Genomic DNA, 15,399 nt, shown 5'->3' on the forward strand with positions numbered 1-15,399 from the left:
ACATTCCTCTATCTCCAGTGTCAGACTCTTCCCAGGCGTTCGATTCAGCCACATCCCTGACAACCAGCATGGTGAGAAGAACCCTTTCTGGGTGAGGTTTTAGAAGCTGATTATCTCCAGACTTGAGGATATGCAAGGGGAAGGGAATTGTGTGGCCTGAAAGCAGTGATGAAAGGCCATGGATGAGTGGACAGTTCAGCACTAAAGGGTCGGGTTCCCCTAACAAACCCCATTGGTGGAAGTCCTCTGCAAGGTTTCCCACTTGTGGAAAGGGGATTCCCTGCTCTCCTCAATCCTTGCAACCACCAAAATTAACTCGTGTGAGGTTAGGAGAATTCCCAGAACAGTGCATGGTTAAAGGTAAAGGACCCCTGGATGGTTAGGTCCAGTCAAAGGCAACTATGGGGATGTGGTGCTCATCTTGCTTTTCAGGCTGAGGGAGCTGGTGTTTGTCCGCGGACAGCTTTCCAGGTCATGTGGCCAGCGTATGGAAATGCTGTTTACCTTCCCGTCACAGCAGTACCTATTTATCTACTTACTTGCACTGTGTGCTTTTGAACTACTAGGTAGCAAGAAGCTGGAACAGAGCAACAGGAGCTCAGCCCGTAGTGCAGATTCGAACCACTGACCTTTCTGATCGGCAAGCACAAGAGGCTCTGTGGTTTCGAACCGCTAACCTTTCTGATCAGCAAGCCCAAGAGGCTCAGTGGGTCCTTTACCTTTTACCTTTACCTCCTTCCCTTGCTTACCTGGCTTTGCAAAGGTAGTTAGTGCAAGGGCTGGGGGGGCAATGTTGCCAAGGGCTGCCAAAAAGGGCATTGAAGCAATGTGTTGGACCCCCCCTTCAGAAAACAAGGAGTGAGCCTTTTCTCATACCCAAATTCAGCTAAAGATTGGGATTTGTTTTGGATTTACATCGCCACAGTGCTTTTTTTTCTGGGGGGGATGCAGGGTACACATACCCCGAAGCATTTTGTGAATCTCAGTACTTTTGTTCATTTACTGTATTTGGTATGACTTGGATTTGTGAAGGCTTAGAAGTGTGGAGCCATAACAAGCTTCTGCCCATCTTAGCTACCCAAACGCCCAGATCCATCCTGGTTGTTCTGCCTATGTAAACACTAGCCTCTGCCCTTTGGTGAGGGCAAGCGTATTTAAACACAAGTCACCATGTGAGCGATGAAAGGGATAAAACGGGGGGGGGGTGTTGGAATCCTCAGATGAACCGCAATCGGCATGAGACATCTGGGGAAATCTGATCATGAAAAGCAGCCAAGACTTAACTGCAAATGCATGAGGGAGTTTTGAGCAGATAAATGCATGGTTTAGTCTGAGGGTTGCCAGTGAAATGGTATTGATGTGAAGAAGTCCTTGAGGGCTGTGCTAGTAACTTTTACAGTGGTACCTTGGGTTACAGATGCTTCAGGTTACAGACTCCGCTAACACAGAAATAGTACCTCGGGTTAAGAACTTTGCTTCAGGATGAGAACAGAAATCGCACCGCAGCCGCGGTGGGAGGCCCCATTAGCTAAAGTGGTGCTTCAGGTTAAGAACAGTTTCAGGTTAAGAACGGACCTCCAGAACAAATTAAATACGTAACCAGACGTACCACTGTATTTAAAACCAGCATCCTTTCAAAACTGCTGCTTCTGCTGTGGCATAACATGCCTAGAGAAGCACAACTGGAGTTTGGTGTTAGTACTGGGATCCAAAACAGTCTTGAAGAGATCAGTGTATGAGGCTGTTAATTTGTTAAGTAGGGCCAGGAGTCAGTTTAGTTGCTGAATGTTTATCCTGCCTGTTAAATTATGTGATAGGGCTTTTCAGCAAAGGTGTGGAAAGCCTTGCAATAGACAAGAGTGTTCAGAATTTTTAAAAAATCGGCACTAAATATTGTGTGGTTACTTCTAACAGGCTGACCAATGCACAGGTCTCCAGGGCTTCCTGGTCTTCCACAGCTTTGGTGGGGGCACCGGCTCTGGGTTCACCTCCTTGCTGATGGAGCGCCTGTCCGTTGACTATGGCAAGAAGTCCAAGCTAGAGTTCTCCATCTACCCAGCTCCCCAAGTCTCCACAGCTGTCGTCGAGCCCTACAACTCCATCCTGACCACCCACACCACCCTGGAGCACTCCGACTGCGCCTTCATGGTAGACAACGAGGCCATCTATGACATTTGCCGCAGGAATCTTGACATTGAGCGCCCCACTTACACCAACCTCAACCGCCTTATCAGCCAGATTGTGTCCTCCATCACAGCCTCCCTGCGATTTGACGGGGCCCTGAATGTAGACCTGACAGAATTCCAGACCAATCTGGTGCCCTATCCCCGAATCCACTTCCCCCTGGCCACCTACGCCCCGGTCATCTCAGCTGAGAAAGCTTACCATGAACAGCTTTCTGTAGCCGAGATCACCAATGCTTGCTTTGAGCCGGCCAACCAGATGGTAAAATGTGACCCTCGTCACGGTAAATACATGGCCTGCTGCCTGTTGTACCGTGGGGACGTCGTCCCCAAAGACGTCAACGCTGCTATTGCCACCATCAAGACCAAACGTAGCATCCAGTTTGTGGACTGGTGCCCCACCGGTTTCAAGGTTGGTATCAACTACCAGCCCCCCACGGTGGTCCCCGGGGGCGACCTGGCCAAAGTGCAGCGTGCCGTCTGCATGCTGAGCAACACCACAGCCATTGCTGAGGCCTGGGCTCGCCTGGACCACAAGTTTGACCTGATGTATGCCAAGCGTGCCTTTGTCCACTGGTACGTTGGGGAAGGGATGGAGGAAGGCGAGTTCTCGGAGGCCCGGGAGGACATGGCTGCCCTAGAGAAGGATTACGAAGAAGTGGGTGTGGATTCCATTGAAGGAGAAGGGGAGGAGGAAGGAGAGGAATATTAAGCCTGTTCTCCATCACTTCTGCTGCATGGCTCATCTCCACAGTTTTTTCAGCTTACCACACTTAGCATACCTGTTAACTGGGGGAGTGTTGTCTATGAAAAAGTGCAGCAGTCTTCACTAGGTTATCTCTCCATTCCACTATGTGATTATGTCAATTTTCCATGTCTTTTAAAGTATCATCATGTCTGTGAAATAAATGCTTTAAAAGGATCTGGGTATGCATCATTGAATTATTAGCATTCTCTTAACCCCAAGGGTTATTGTACATGGACTGAAAGTGCTGGAAATGCTAGTTCTTGCCTACTACACTATTCAGCATTTTCACTTTTTAGAAACTGGTAGGACAGAAAACAATCTCTTTAACTGATGTCAATAGCCATTAATATATAAGCTAATATGCAAACTTGTACAGTATATAGCTTATTTACTGTTCCTTTGATGTCTGGACTTTTAAGTACAAGTACACAATATCATAATCATTTATTAGACTCCTTAGTTTTTACAAACAGATCATTAAGTAACTTGCACCATATTTACAAACAAAAGAACATAGCGACACATTAACAGAAAAATACTGTACGTGCAATTCATGAAAAACGTTGGAAGCAAAAAGCAGCTGCACAAAGCTTTGGCAGCACACGAACTGCAAAACCATCATAGTCTATCAAAAGCCTGCAGATGTTTGCCTATAACTTTGCAGCTGTGTGGTTTGTTTTATTTTTAAATCTGTCCCAATTTGATTTACTAAAACTGGCTTGAGAAAAGGAGAGAAAGAGAAAGTAAATGTCTGCTCATAAATAAGTCCCATTGAGTTAAATGAGGGTAACTCCGAGGTAAATGGGTATAAAGCAGGGGTCAGCAACCTTTTTGAGCCGCCAGTCCACCATCCCTCAGACCATGTGGTGGGCTGGACTATATTTTTTGGGGGGAAAGGAATGAATTTCTATGCCCCACAAGTAACCCAGAAATGCATTTTAAATAAAAGCACACATTCTACTTGTGTAAAAGCACCAAGCAGGCCCCACAAATAACCCAGAGATGCATTTTAAGTGAAAGGACACCTTCTACTCATGTAAAAACGCTTATTCGCAGGCCGGATTTAGAAGGCAATTGGGCCAGATCCGGCCCCGGGCCTTAGGTTGCCTACCCCTGGTATAAGGATTGCAGCCATAGGACGAGTAAGTGCAAATATGCCGTCACAACCTCCCACTGAAAGCAGTAGGAGGAGTGTGGCCCCCTTTTCTGTTGTAGCTAAGCGATAACTAGCAGTCTTGTACCTGGACACACTTGGGAATTCTAAGCATCCAAAAAAACTTGCAGTTTTTAAATCAGTGGTTAAAATTGGTGAAGGATGTAGTCTGCCATCTTGATTAAAATGGTGTCCAATTGTATCCAAACACTGACAAAAAAACTACTCCTTGATCATGCAAAATTTGTTATGATATCCAAATGCATAGCAAACAGATAATACCCCCCCGCCAAAAAAATTATAGTAGACACATAACACCAGTCTTGAAAGACCTACATTGGCTCCCAGTAGAAGAAGAAGAAGAGTTTGGATGTGATATCCCGCTTTATCACTACCCTAAGGAGTCTCAAAGCGGCTAACGTTCTCCTTTCCCTTCCTCCCCCACAACAAACACTCTGTGAGGTGAGTGGGGCTGAGAGACTTCAGAGAAGTGTGACTGGCCCAAGGTCACCCAGCAGCTGCGTGTGGAGGAGCAGAGACACGAACCCAGTTCCCCAGATTACGAGTCTACCCCTTTCAACCACTACACCACACTGGCTCCCAGTATGTGTCCGAGCACAATTCAAAGTGTTGGTGCTGACCTTTAAAACCTAAACTGCCTTGGCCCAATATACCTGAAGGAGCATCTCCACCCCCATCGTTCAGCCCAGACACTGAGGTCCAGCTCCAAGGGCCTTCTGGTGGTTCCCTCACTGTGAGAAGTGAAGTTACAGGGAACCAGGGCCTTCTCGGTAGTGGCGCCCACCCTGTGGAACGCCCTCCCATCAGATGCCAAGGAAATAAACAACTCTCTGACTTTTTGAAGGCAACGTCTGATGTTTTATTGTATTTTTTATATTTTGTTGGAAGCTTCCCAGAGTGGCTGGGGAAACCCAGCCAGATGGGTGGGGTATAAATAATAATTATAATTATAATATTGACCAATAATGTCCTGGTGACCGATAATGCCACTTTAAAAAATGATAATCTTGGTTGTATTGCTGGAGATTTATTAAAAGCATGTCGGCCCGCACAGCCTGATTCTTCTTTGTCCACTGATGCTCTCAACCTGTGCTACTTTTACATCAGCTAGAGGTGCAGTGTAAATACTAGATGGGGATGATTATGGTGATGCATTGGGCTGATAGATGGGGGCTTGCATGCTGCTCTTTTGGAGCTGGCGCAAAGGGGCCCTGGCGACACAGTACAGTCAGCGTACATTACAGTTGATGCAACAAAGCTCCTTTGTGCATTGAGGGGATAAAAAATTAATCTGGCCACCTGACAGAGCAATCAGATTACTATTTTATTGAATGCCCAGCTGTAATGTGCATGAAACTTGCCCCATGGCAAGGCTCAGTTTTCACTTGCATACTCTTCCCTTCTGATAAATGACTAAGCCACTTCTGGTAAACCAGAGCAGTGCATGGAAATGGCACACACATAATATTTTACTACTAATACATTCTGCGACAGTGAGCACATAAACATTTTACTGCCGAACTGCATAATCTCGGTGAAGTGTTAATTGCATACATGCGATTGGAGATTGCACGTCTTCCTCTGTATTGTGGGAGCAGATATGGCTCAGACACACTGTCAGCACCTGGTGCCCTCCGACAGTGGGTGGCGCTGTGGTCTAAACCACTGAGCCTCTTGGGCTTGCCGATCAGGTCAGTGGTTCAAATCCCCGTGACGGGGTGAGCTCCTGTTGCTCTGTCCCAGCTTCTGTCAACCTAGCAGTTCGAAAGCACACCAGTGCAAGTAGATAAATAGGTACCGCTGTAGCAGGAAGGTAAATAGCATTTCCATGTGCTCTGGTTTCTGTCACGGTGTTCCGTTGTGCCAGAAGCGGTTTAGTCCTGCTGGCCACATGACCCAGAAAGCTGTCTGTGGACAAACGCCGGCTCCCTCGGCCTGAAAGCAAGATGAGCGCTGCAACCCCATAGTCGCCTTTGACTGGACTTAACTGTCCAGGGGTTCTTTACCTTTTACCTTACACACCGACAGTTGCCAGGGCTCAGCAATCCTGCTGGATCCCATTGGGCATTAACACCTATCCTCATCCCCAGCTGTGGACTTAATGTGCCCCAGAGTTATGCTGGTGTGGGGCACCTCAGGTCACTGTGGGCAATGGAAGTCCAACGGAGGACACTTGGCTGAGGAGCTACTTAAACCTGCAGCTGGCCCAAATGCGTCTCTCATGTATAACAGGGAAACTTATGGATGCCCTGTCTGCCCCTGTATCTCTGCCACTGCCTCAAGTGGCAAAACGGGACTTGCTAGCCCAGGCATTGAGGGGAAGACTGGCAGCCTGCTGGACACACAAAGATGTTGAAAGAGATTGAGGAAGATGTGTGTTTGCCTATGCAGGAGAGCTGGCTCTGGAAGGGATAAATAACAATGATATAATAATAATTTATTATATCTACCCAGCACATCTGGCCACTCTGGCAGCTCCCAACAGAATATTAAAAACACAATATAACACCAAACATTTAAACTTCCCTAAACAGGGCTGCCTTCAGACATCTTCTAGAAGTCAGATAGTTGTTTATTTCCTTGACATCTGACGGGAAGGCGTTCCACAGGGCGGGTGCCACTACCAAGAAGGCCCTCTGCCTGGTTCCCTGTAGCTTAGCTTCTTGCAGTGAGGGAACCGCCAGAAGGCCCTCGGCGCTGGACCTCAGCGTCCGGGCAGAACGATGGGGGTGGAGACGCTCCTTCAGGTATACTGGACCGAGGCCGTTTAGGGATTTAAAGGTCAGCACCAACACTTCGAATTGTGCTCGGAAACGTACTGGGAGCCGGTGTAGGTCTTTCAGGGCCAGTGTACTATGGTCTCGGGGGCCACTCCCAGTCACCAGTCTAGCTGCCGCATTCTGGATTAATTGGCAGTAAAGGACCTACAAGCCAGCTCTGGGAGAGGTATGGAACTTAATGAACAGAAGAAGAAAAACTTGTTGAAAGCAGGACATGAGCACACAAGCACTCGATTCCTGTCTTTCCCCGTGATGAGGTATTGTTAAGCCGCTCTGAGAATTGTAGCTTTGTGAGGTCAATAGGGGCCTCCCTAACAATGCTCAGCACTCTTAACAAACCACAGCTCTCATAATTATTGGGCATTTGTGTGCCGTGACTGTTTAGAGTGGTACCGTTTTGCTTCAAATAGATGGTGCCAATGTGGCATAGATGTCTTTTGAGAGGGATACTATGTCGTGCACCTTCTCAGAAGATAACCTCCCTGGTTGTTTTTCTAATTCTTGCAAGGCCTCTAGATGGTGCTATATGCATATGGTTATTTCCGGGGTGCGCATGAGAGCAGGCCTGAACTTAATGCATAGTAAAATTGGGAAATTGGTCACAATGAGTAGCTGTAATGAGAACAATAAACCGGGATGCTGCATGTTTTTATAGGTCACGCTGGGCAGTGAACCCTCGACAGTGTAATAAAGCACAGAATCTTAATTGTGATGCAAACCCTTATTTAGTGGTTTTGATTATATGGTGTGGCGTCTCAGGCTAAGCGCATGGCAGTGAGTCAGGTGCCTCAATTACTCTGTGCAGAGAGACATAAGGCTTGTCTCATCCACTGTTGGGTCCAGGTTGTGCGGGAGGCCCTGAGCAAGAACCCCTTAGTAGGCTCTTCTCTTCCTCATTGCCTATTGTGAACGGAGAAATCTGAGAGCTCCCTTGGACAAAAAACAAGGACACCCGGAATACCAGAGCAAAACAGCAGCCAGTAGGCTTGGTCTTTATTGAAGACTGTCGCGACAGGACTCCCACCTGCCACAAGGTGGAACAAGATGGAAGCCCCGAACTAAAGAGCCCCCAAACTTTTATTAGCTGCTAACCCCCATGTTACACCCCCCAAACTACATCACTCATACATCATGGTTACATCATGAAAGGGGAGGTCTGGTGGCAGTAATATGAGCATCCTGGACCCTGCCTCATGGTTCTCCTTGCCCTCCACCAAACACCCATCAAGTGTAACAAAAGAGATATTTACATTTCCCTATTTCCCAGGCAAGTTAATCACACCCTTTTGTCTTCAGCTGGGTTTGTTATTTCTTTTTTTATATATATATAAATATTTATTGAAGATTTTTTGGTTACCATACAAATAAAGAAAAAAACAAAATAACACATATCATAACATATTTTCTTAACTTCTTTGGACTCCCTCACATCTCCCGCTCCTGCATTCCTAATTTATAAATGTCTAACCAGCAATTTGTCCCCTTATTTCCATTCTTATTATCTATTTTTCCAGTGTTATATCTCTAATTTTAGATATCTTTTATTCAAATCTGTAAAATTTAAATTTACCCTGATAATTATCCAAAGTTTATCTTTTCTTCAGTTTAACTTATCTTCATACTTCACTTCATCTAGCTTAATGGTGCCAAGTTACTTCCAATCTAGCATCCTTCTTAACATTCATACAATTTACAATGTTTCTGTAGGTAGGTCTTAGATTCCTTCCAGTCTTCTTCTGCCGTCTCCTCTCCCAGGTCTCGGATTCTGCCAGTCATCTCAGCCAGTTCCATATAATCTATCAGTTGCATCTGCCATTCTTCCAGTGTGGGTAAATCTTGGGTTTTCCAGTGCTTGGTGACGAGTATCCTTGCTGCTGTTGTTGCATACATAAAAAATGTTCGATCCTTCTTTAACACCCTCTGGCCGACAATACCCAGAAGGAAGGCCTCTGGTTTCTTAGGGAAGGTATACTTAAATACCTTTTTCAGCTCATTATATATCATTTCCCAGAAAGCCTTCACTCTAGGGCAGGTCCACCAGAGGTGAAAGAAAGTTCCTTCATTTTCTTTACATTTCCAACACTTATTATCAGACAAGTGGTATATTTTTGCAAGTTTGACTGGGGTCATGTACCATCTATATATCATTTTCATAACATTTTCTTTCAAAGCATTACATGCAGTGAAATTCAGCCCAACGGTCCACAACTTTTCCCAGTCTTCAAACATGATATTATACCCAATGTCCTATGCCCACTTTATCATAGCCGATTTGACCGTTTCATCTTGTGTGTTCCATTTTAACAGCAAGTTATACATTCTTGAAAGTACCTTAGTCTTAGGTTCTAACAATTCTGTTTCCAACTTCGATTTTTCCACCTGGAATCCTAACTTTTTATCAAGTTTAAAAACTTCTTTAATCTGAGCGTAATGTAACCAATCTCGCACTTTGTCTCCCATTTTTTCCATACTCTGCAATTTCCAGTTATCTCCATCTTTTTCTAATATCTCCCAATACTTCGGCCATTCGGCCTCCATATTGAGTCTTTTGCGGGCCTTAGCTTCCAATGGTGAGAGCCACCTTGGAGTTTTATTTTCCAATAAGTCTTTGTATTTTGTCCAGACATTAAACACTGCTTTTCTGACAATATGGTTCTTGAAAGCCCTGTTAATCTTTACCTTGTCATGCCATAGATATGCATGCCAACCAAAAGCATTATCAAAACCTTCCAAATCCAGTACATCAGTGTTTTCGAGAAGCAGCCAGTCCTTTAGGCAGCAGAAAGCTGCTGATTCATAGTACAACCTTAAGTCTGGCAGGGCAAAGCCCCCTCTTTCTTTCGCATCAGTTAATATCTTAAACTTGATTCTGGGCTTTTTGCCCTGCCAGACAAATTTGGAAATATCTCTCTGCCACTTCCCAAAGCACTCCGTTTTGTCCACAATCTGTAAAGTTTGAAACAAAAACAGCATTTTTGGCAATACATTCATCTTTATAGCAGCAATCCGGCCTAACAAGGCAAGTTTCAATCTTGACCAACTTTCTAAATCTCTCTTAATTTCTGACCAGCATTTCTCATAATTGTCCTTAAATAAACTCAAATTTTTTGCTGTTATGTTCACCCCTAGGTATTTTAATTTTTTGACCACGTTTAACTCTGTCTCTTTCTGAATCCTTTCTGACTCTGTAACTGTTAAGTTTTTTTCCAGTACCTTGGTTTTTTGCTTGTTTAATTTGAATCCCGCCACCCGACCAAACTCCTGAATCAATTGTAATACCCTTTTCGTGCTAGATTCTGGCTCCTGTAAGGTCAAAACCAGGTCATCTGCAAAGGCTTTAAGTTTGTACTGCTTCGCTCCGACCTGAATTCCTTCAACCAACCGGTCTCCTCTTATCATGTTCAAGAGCACCTCCAGGACCGAGATAAATAACAGGGGAGAGATAGGGCAACCTTGTCGTGTTCCTTTTTCAATATTAAACTCTTCTGTCACCACATTATTAACTATCAATTTAGCCTTTTGTTCTGAATAGATTGCTTCTATCCCATTTTCAAAACCCTTTCCCACTCCCATCCCTTGCAAATTTTTCTTCATAAATTTCCAAGAAATGTTATCAACCAGCTGGGTTTGTTATTTCTGGAATGGCTACCTGTCTGGCACTCAGGTATCAGGATGCCAGGGATTATCACTCAGGCCGAGGGGCTGCTCAGTAGCTGAGCTCACATGTCGTTATGAATTTCTGAAGTTTTCCCTGTGAGCCAGTACATAGATACATTTATCAGTGAATTGTCACATTTGGTATCATGCTTTGAACAGACAGGAAGAAACTGTGATGAAGTGTTTTGTGGGGACAAATCACCAAAGTCACAAAAGCGATTTGTGCTGATTTTGGTAGTGGGCTACATTTGCATGACATCTGCTGGAGGGGCAACCCACCCCCCAACCTATACATAAATTCCTGCAACACTATCAACCCAATGTTTACATCTGACTGGTGGGAGAACGCAAGGCAAGTGACAGAGGCCCCTGTGACGACTCTTGTCTTTTCAGAGGACATCGAGGGAAGGCCATGGCTCTGGAGTTGGCAGCCGCATGGATCCACATGAGCCCAAAATGTCTACCTTGGATGCTGGTCCTGACTCTGCCACATGGCAATACGCTACAACCAGCTGTCCACACTGTGAAACGCACCACAGGCAGGTGTTGAGAGTTTAATGGCACTTCCAGGTGTCTTTTATTGCATAATCACAATTGTGCACAATCCCACTTCAAATATTTCAATCTTTATATGTGGTTTTGAGATTTTCAGATTAAAAAAAAAAAAATGCTTGACATCTTCAGTGGGAGGGCTGCTGTGCCCCAAGTAGGACATTGTCACAACATCTGCACTAACCAGCAAGAAAACAAACATGTCTCTCTGGTATCAGTCTCTATAGCCACAACAGGCGCTGTAACTCTCCAATGGTTTGACTTCCCTCCCAATGGCGCACTCTTCCACTGTCAACCAAAGGGTTGGACTAGGTGACTCTCAGGGTTCCTTCCAACTCTACAATTCTGTGAGTCTAAGTTATGTTGGACATTTTATGCCCTTTAAGAACAAACGTATGGAGGGGTATGCGTGTTAATGTTGTGTGTTTGTGCATGTGTATGTGTAAACATGTGTGGGGTGCGTGCATCTCCACCCCCATCGTTCAGCCCGGACACTGAGGTCCAGCTCCGAGGGCCTTCTGGTGGTTCCCTCACTGCGAGAAGTGAGGTTACAGGGAACCAGGCAAAGGGCCTTCTCGGTAGTGGCGCCCGCCCTGTGGAACGCCCTCCCATCAGATGTCAAGGAAATTAACAACTGTCTGACTTTTAGAAGACATCTGAAGGCAGCCCAGTTTAGGGAAGTTTTAATGTTTTATGTTTTATCGTGTTTTTAATACTGTATTCTGTTGAGAGCCACTCAGAGGCTGGGGAAACCCTGCCAGATGTTGTTGTTGTTGTTGTTGTTGTTGTAGCAGGAACCCCCCCACCCCAATCATTCTGTTTGTATAAACTTCACAATCACACACTACATACGCCACATTTCTGTTATAAATTCATAGCGCCACATTTCTGTTATAAATTCATAGAAAATCAACCATACATTGGATTTGCACTGTTCCATTTTTATTTTACTCCATATGACAAGAACTAACAAAGGGGGGGTGACTTAGTCCTGGTCAGCCATAATCCCTTCACTGTCTCAGCACATACACAGGAGCCCTGCCCATACCAACCCTGATGATCCCAGACAGAAGACAATCAAGATCACAAAGAACCTGCATATGGGAGTGGATTCAACATGGACTGAAACAAAGGACAATGATCAGATCTTCCCTCAGGGGGCAGGAAAATGTGGGGAGGGGGAAAGGAGGAACCAGCCAGGTGACAAGACACTCAGGTTACCATCAGCCCCTCCTTTCTGTAATGTATGCCTCCCTCAACCCCTCCTTTCTGTAATGTATGCATGATGTTTCTGAGGGTGGGCTAGACCTAGAGGGGAATTTCAAAAGTTTTTATAAGACCTTGCACACTATTCTTCTGGGTCTTTCCTCTCTCCTGCACGTGAGGGGAATACCCTGTTGCAACAGTTCAATAAAGGCCAAGCCTACAGGCTGCTGTTTTGCTCCAAGTTATCCTGGTTGGTGTCTTTGTTTTGTCCAAGGGAGCCCTCGGATTTTTCCTGTAACATTGTGTGCACCAAACTGTGTCTTGTTACTCTAGTTCTCGGACAGGGAGAGTCACACTGAGAACAGAACTGTGCAAGCTGCATGGGATAACATTTAGTGCTTTTCCAACCAGCAGTTCAACAGCTCCAGAGAGCACAAATAAACTTTATCGAGCGAACTGACCCAGATCTTTAGCAGATGGACTAAATGCTCCAGATTAAATCTAGCAGCTGCAGCATCTGAGCTCCCAGCAGATTTTGGGTATGGCACGGTGCTGATAACACCAAAGGTTGCAGGTTCAATCCCCATATGGGACAGCTACATATTCCTGCGTCTAGTTTGGACTAGATGATCCTTTATATATACATAATTTTTATTAATGTTTCTATTTTAAAATACTCATTTTACATCCTTAAGATATCAATGACTTCCCTTCTTCTCCTTCCATGGTTCACTTCACGTATCATAAATCCCAGCACATTTTACAAAAACTATACCATTATTGCATCCATCAAAACTTGTTTACACTGTTGAATCTATCTTAATGCTGCCAGCGTTTTCAGCTGTATGCAATTATTTCCCACAGATGATCCTCAGGGTCCATGATCTTCTAGAAACTTTCCCTCGAACTTCAAAAGAGCCCCCCTGTCTCAACGAGGGTGCCGCACCGGGGCAGAGAAAGGAAGAAATAAATGTAAAGGGCAAAGGGACCCCTGACCTTTAGGTCCAGTCGCGGACGCCTTTGGGGTTGCGGCGCTCACAGGCAGGGGTGGGCGTGGCTACCTGCGGAATAATGGACGTTCCGCTCGGCCTACCAGGTTGAGCCGCTGCCTTCGGAGGCAGCCAATGAAAACGAGCCCTTCTCCAGCCAATCGGCGCGTTTCCGTCGAAGGGGAGCTGGCGTCGTCAGACTGCCTCTTTCCTTCGCTGCGAGAGTGGCGTCGTTGGCTGGCGGGTGGGGGGCCGTGTCTCTTTAAGAATGGAACGCGGAGCTGCGCGGGCTGCGGCCGAGGGTACATTGTGACGTCGCCGCGCCATTGTGACGTCGAAAGGGACACCCCCCCACCCCCCAAATAAGAGGCGCCTGCGAAGTCGGGGGAGGAGGAGGAGGAGGAAAGCGGACGGAGCTCTCTCCCTTCTCCATTGTGGCTCCCGCCCTGGGGCGCCTCTGGGATTCCCGCGCGCTGCTTCCCCCGGCTCCCGCGACAGCCCTTCTCGCCTTCAGCCATGCTGACCAGAGCATGGACTCCGCGGAAGGCGATGTGCTGTCGACGCGGGAGCAGCTCTTCCACGAGCGGGTCCGGGAGTGCCTCGTGAGTAGACGGCCGGCGGTGCGGGGATGTTCCCGGGACGGCAAATGTGGGGTAGGGGGTGGGGGGGGAGTTGGCTTTGGGTCACAGAAGAGGAAGCGACTTGCCCCCCCCCTCCAGCCTGCACCCCCGACCCCCCGTTCTCGGGTGGCCGCGCGTCCGGAATTTCCCGGACACGCACGGCACGGGCCGGGTGTCCGGGGAAACCCGGGCGCGTGGCCACCCACGTCAGCAGTGCCGATTTCCGCTTAACATAGCTAGAACTTTGTCGTAAATAAACAGCTCAGCAACTTTTCTGCCCGCCGATTTTCAGCCTTTGAAATAGGGGAAGCTTAGACCTGGGTAGGGGGGGTGGGTCAGCAGCGTTTCCTCCCCGTGTAGGGCCGGTTGGGATGGTACCGTAGGCTGCCTGACACAGAAGCTGTGAAGGGGGCATTGGCTGGCAAGGCGGAAAAGGCCACGATTTTCAGGTAGGAGAGAGCAACAAGTCCCGTCAGGCCTCCTCTGCAGTGAAACGTCTCTCCAACACAGAGGATGGTGTTGTCATAACCTGGTAGTTGAGAAGGCAGGTTGAGAAATTGAGGTCGAGCATGTCACTTGCAGAGTTTTGCTCACTTAGTGAGAGAATAAGCAGTGAGTCAACTTATTTACTGCGGCTGAGACAACCGGAATCTTCTCTCCCCCCCCCCCCGTTTGTTTTTATCTATGTTTCTCGTGGAGTTCTTAACTTCGCAACGACGTAATCTGTAATTATGCAGTAATTAAAAGACTAAATGAATGTCGTTGCACAAAGTTGTTCCTTTTATTTGAGTGACTTATTTGTGTGTGCCCCCTGGTAGCTTCGAGAACACTGTCCAACCATCTCGTCCTCTGTCGCCCCCTTCTCCTTGTGCCCTCCATCTTCCCCAACATCAGGGTCTTTTCCAGGGAGTCTTCTCTTCTCATGAGGTGGCCAAAGTATTGGAGCCTCAGCTTCAGGATCTGTCCTTCCAGTGAGCACTCAGGGCTGATTTCCTTAAGAATGGATACGTTTGATCTTCTTGCAGTCCATGAGACTCTCAAGAGTCTCCTCCAGCACCATAATTCAAAAGCATCAATTCTTCGGCGATCAGCCTTCTTTATGGTCCAGCTCTCACTTCCATACATCACTACTGGGTAAACCATAGCTTTAACTATATGGACCCATTTATAGAGCTGCCCTCATAACAGGAGTTCTTGGGACAACTGCTGTATATAGAATAACAGAATTGTGGAGTTGAAAGGGACCACAAAGGTGATCTGGGTCATCCCCCAGCAATGCAAAAATATTTTGCCCATGCTCTACTGATTGAGTCTGCTGAAGCCCACTGAGTGACCTTGGCCCAGTCACTTTCTCTCAGCCTAACCTACCTCACAGGGTTGTTGTGAGGATAAAAAGGAGAGGGGGAGATGCGTTGTATACCACCTTTTGCTGCTCGGAGGAAAGATGGGATATAAATATAACAATGGCTAATCATTAAATACTGACCTGA

General features: G+C 46.5%; 2 protein-coding genes across 3 annotated transcripts in view; both read left to right on the forward strand.

Moving 5' to 3' along the window:
• Nucleotides 1-3,105, forward strand: part of LOC307210021 (tubulin alpha-1B chain) — a 113,752-nt gene extending 110,647 nt beyond the window's left edge. For both annotated transcript variants that reach the window (XM_079965549.1, XM_079965548.1), the window contains exon 4: nt 1,915-3,105. In XM_079965549.1, coding sequence (XP_079821675.1) covers nt 1,915-2,895 — 981 coding nt within the window. In that variant the 3' untranslated portion in view covers nt 2,896-3,105. The remainder of the gene's footprint in view (nt 1-1,914) is intronic.
• Nucleotides 3,106-13,485: 10,380 nt separating this feature from the next.
• Nucleotides 13,486-15,399, forward strand: part of LMBR1L (limb development membrane protein 1 like) — a 48,621-nt gene continuing 46,707 nt past the window's right edge. The window contains exon 1 of the mRNA XM_079965528.1: nt 13,486-13,891. Coding sequence (XP_079821654.1) covers nt 13,820-13,891 — 72 coding nt within the window. The 5' untranslated portion in view covers nt 13,486-13,819. The remainder of the gene's footprint in view (nt 13,892-15,399) is intronic.

This window comes from Podarcis cretensis, assembly GCF_951804945.1.
Source record: "Podarcis cretensis genome assembly, chromosome: 2".
In the NCBI taxonomy this organism is placed as follows: Eukaryota; Metazoa; Chordata; class Lepidosauria; order Squamata; family Lacertidae; genus Podarcis; species Podarcis cretensis.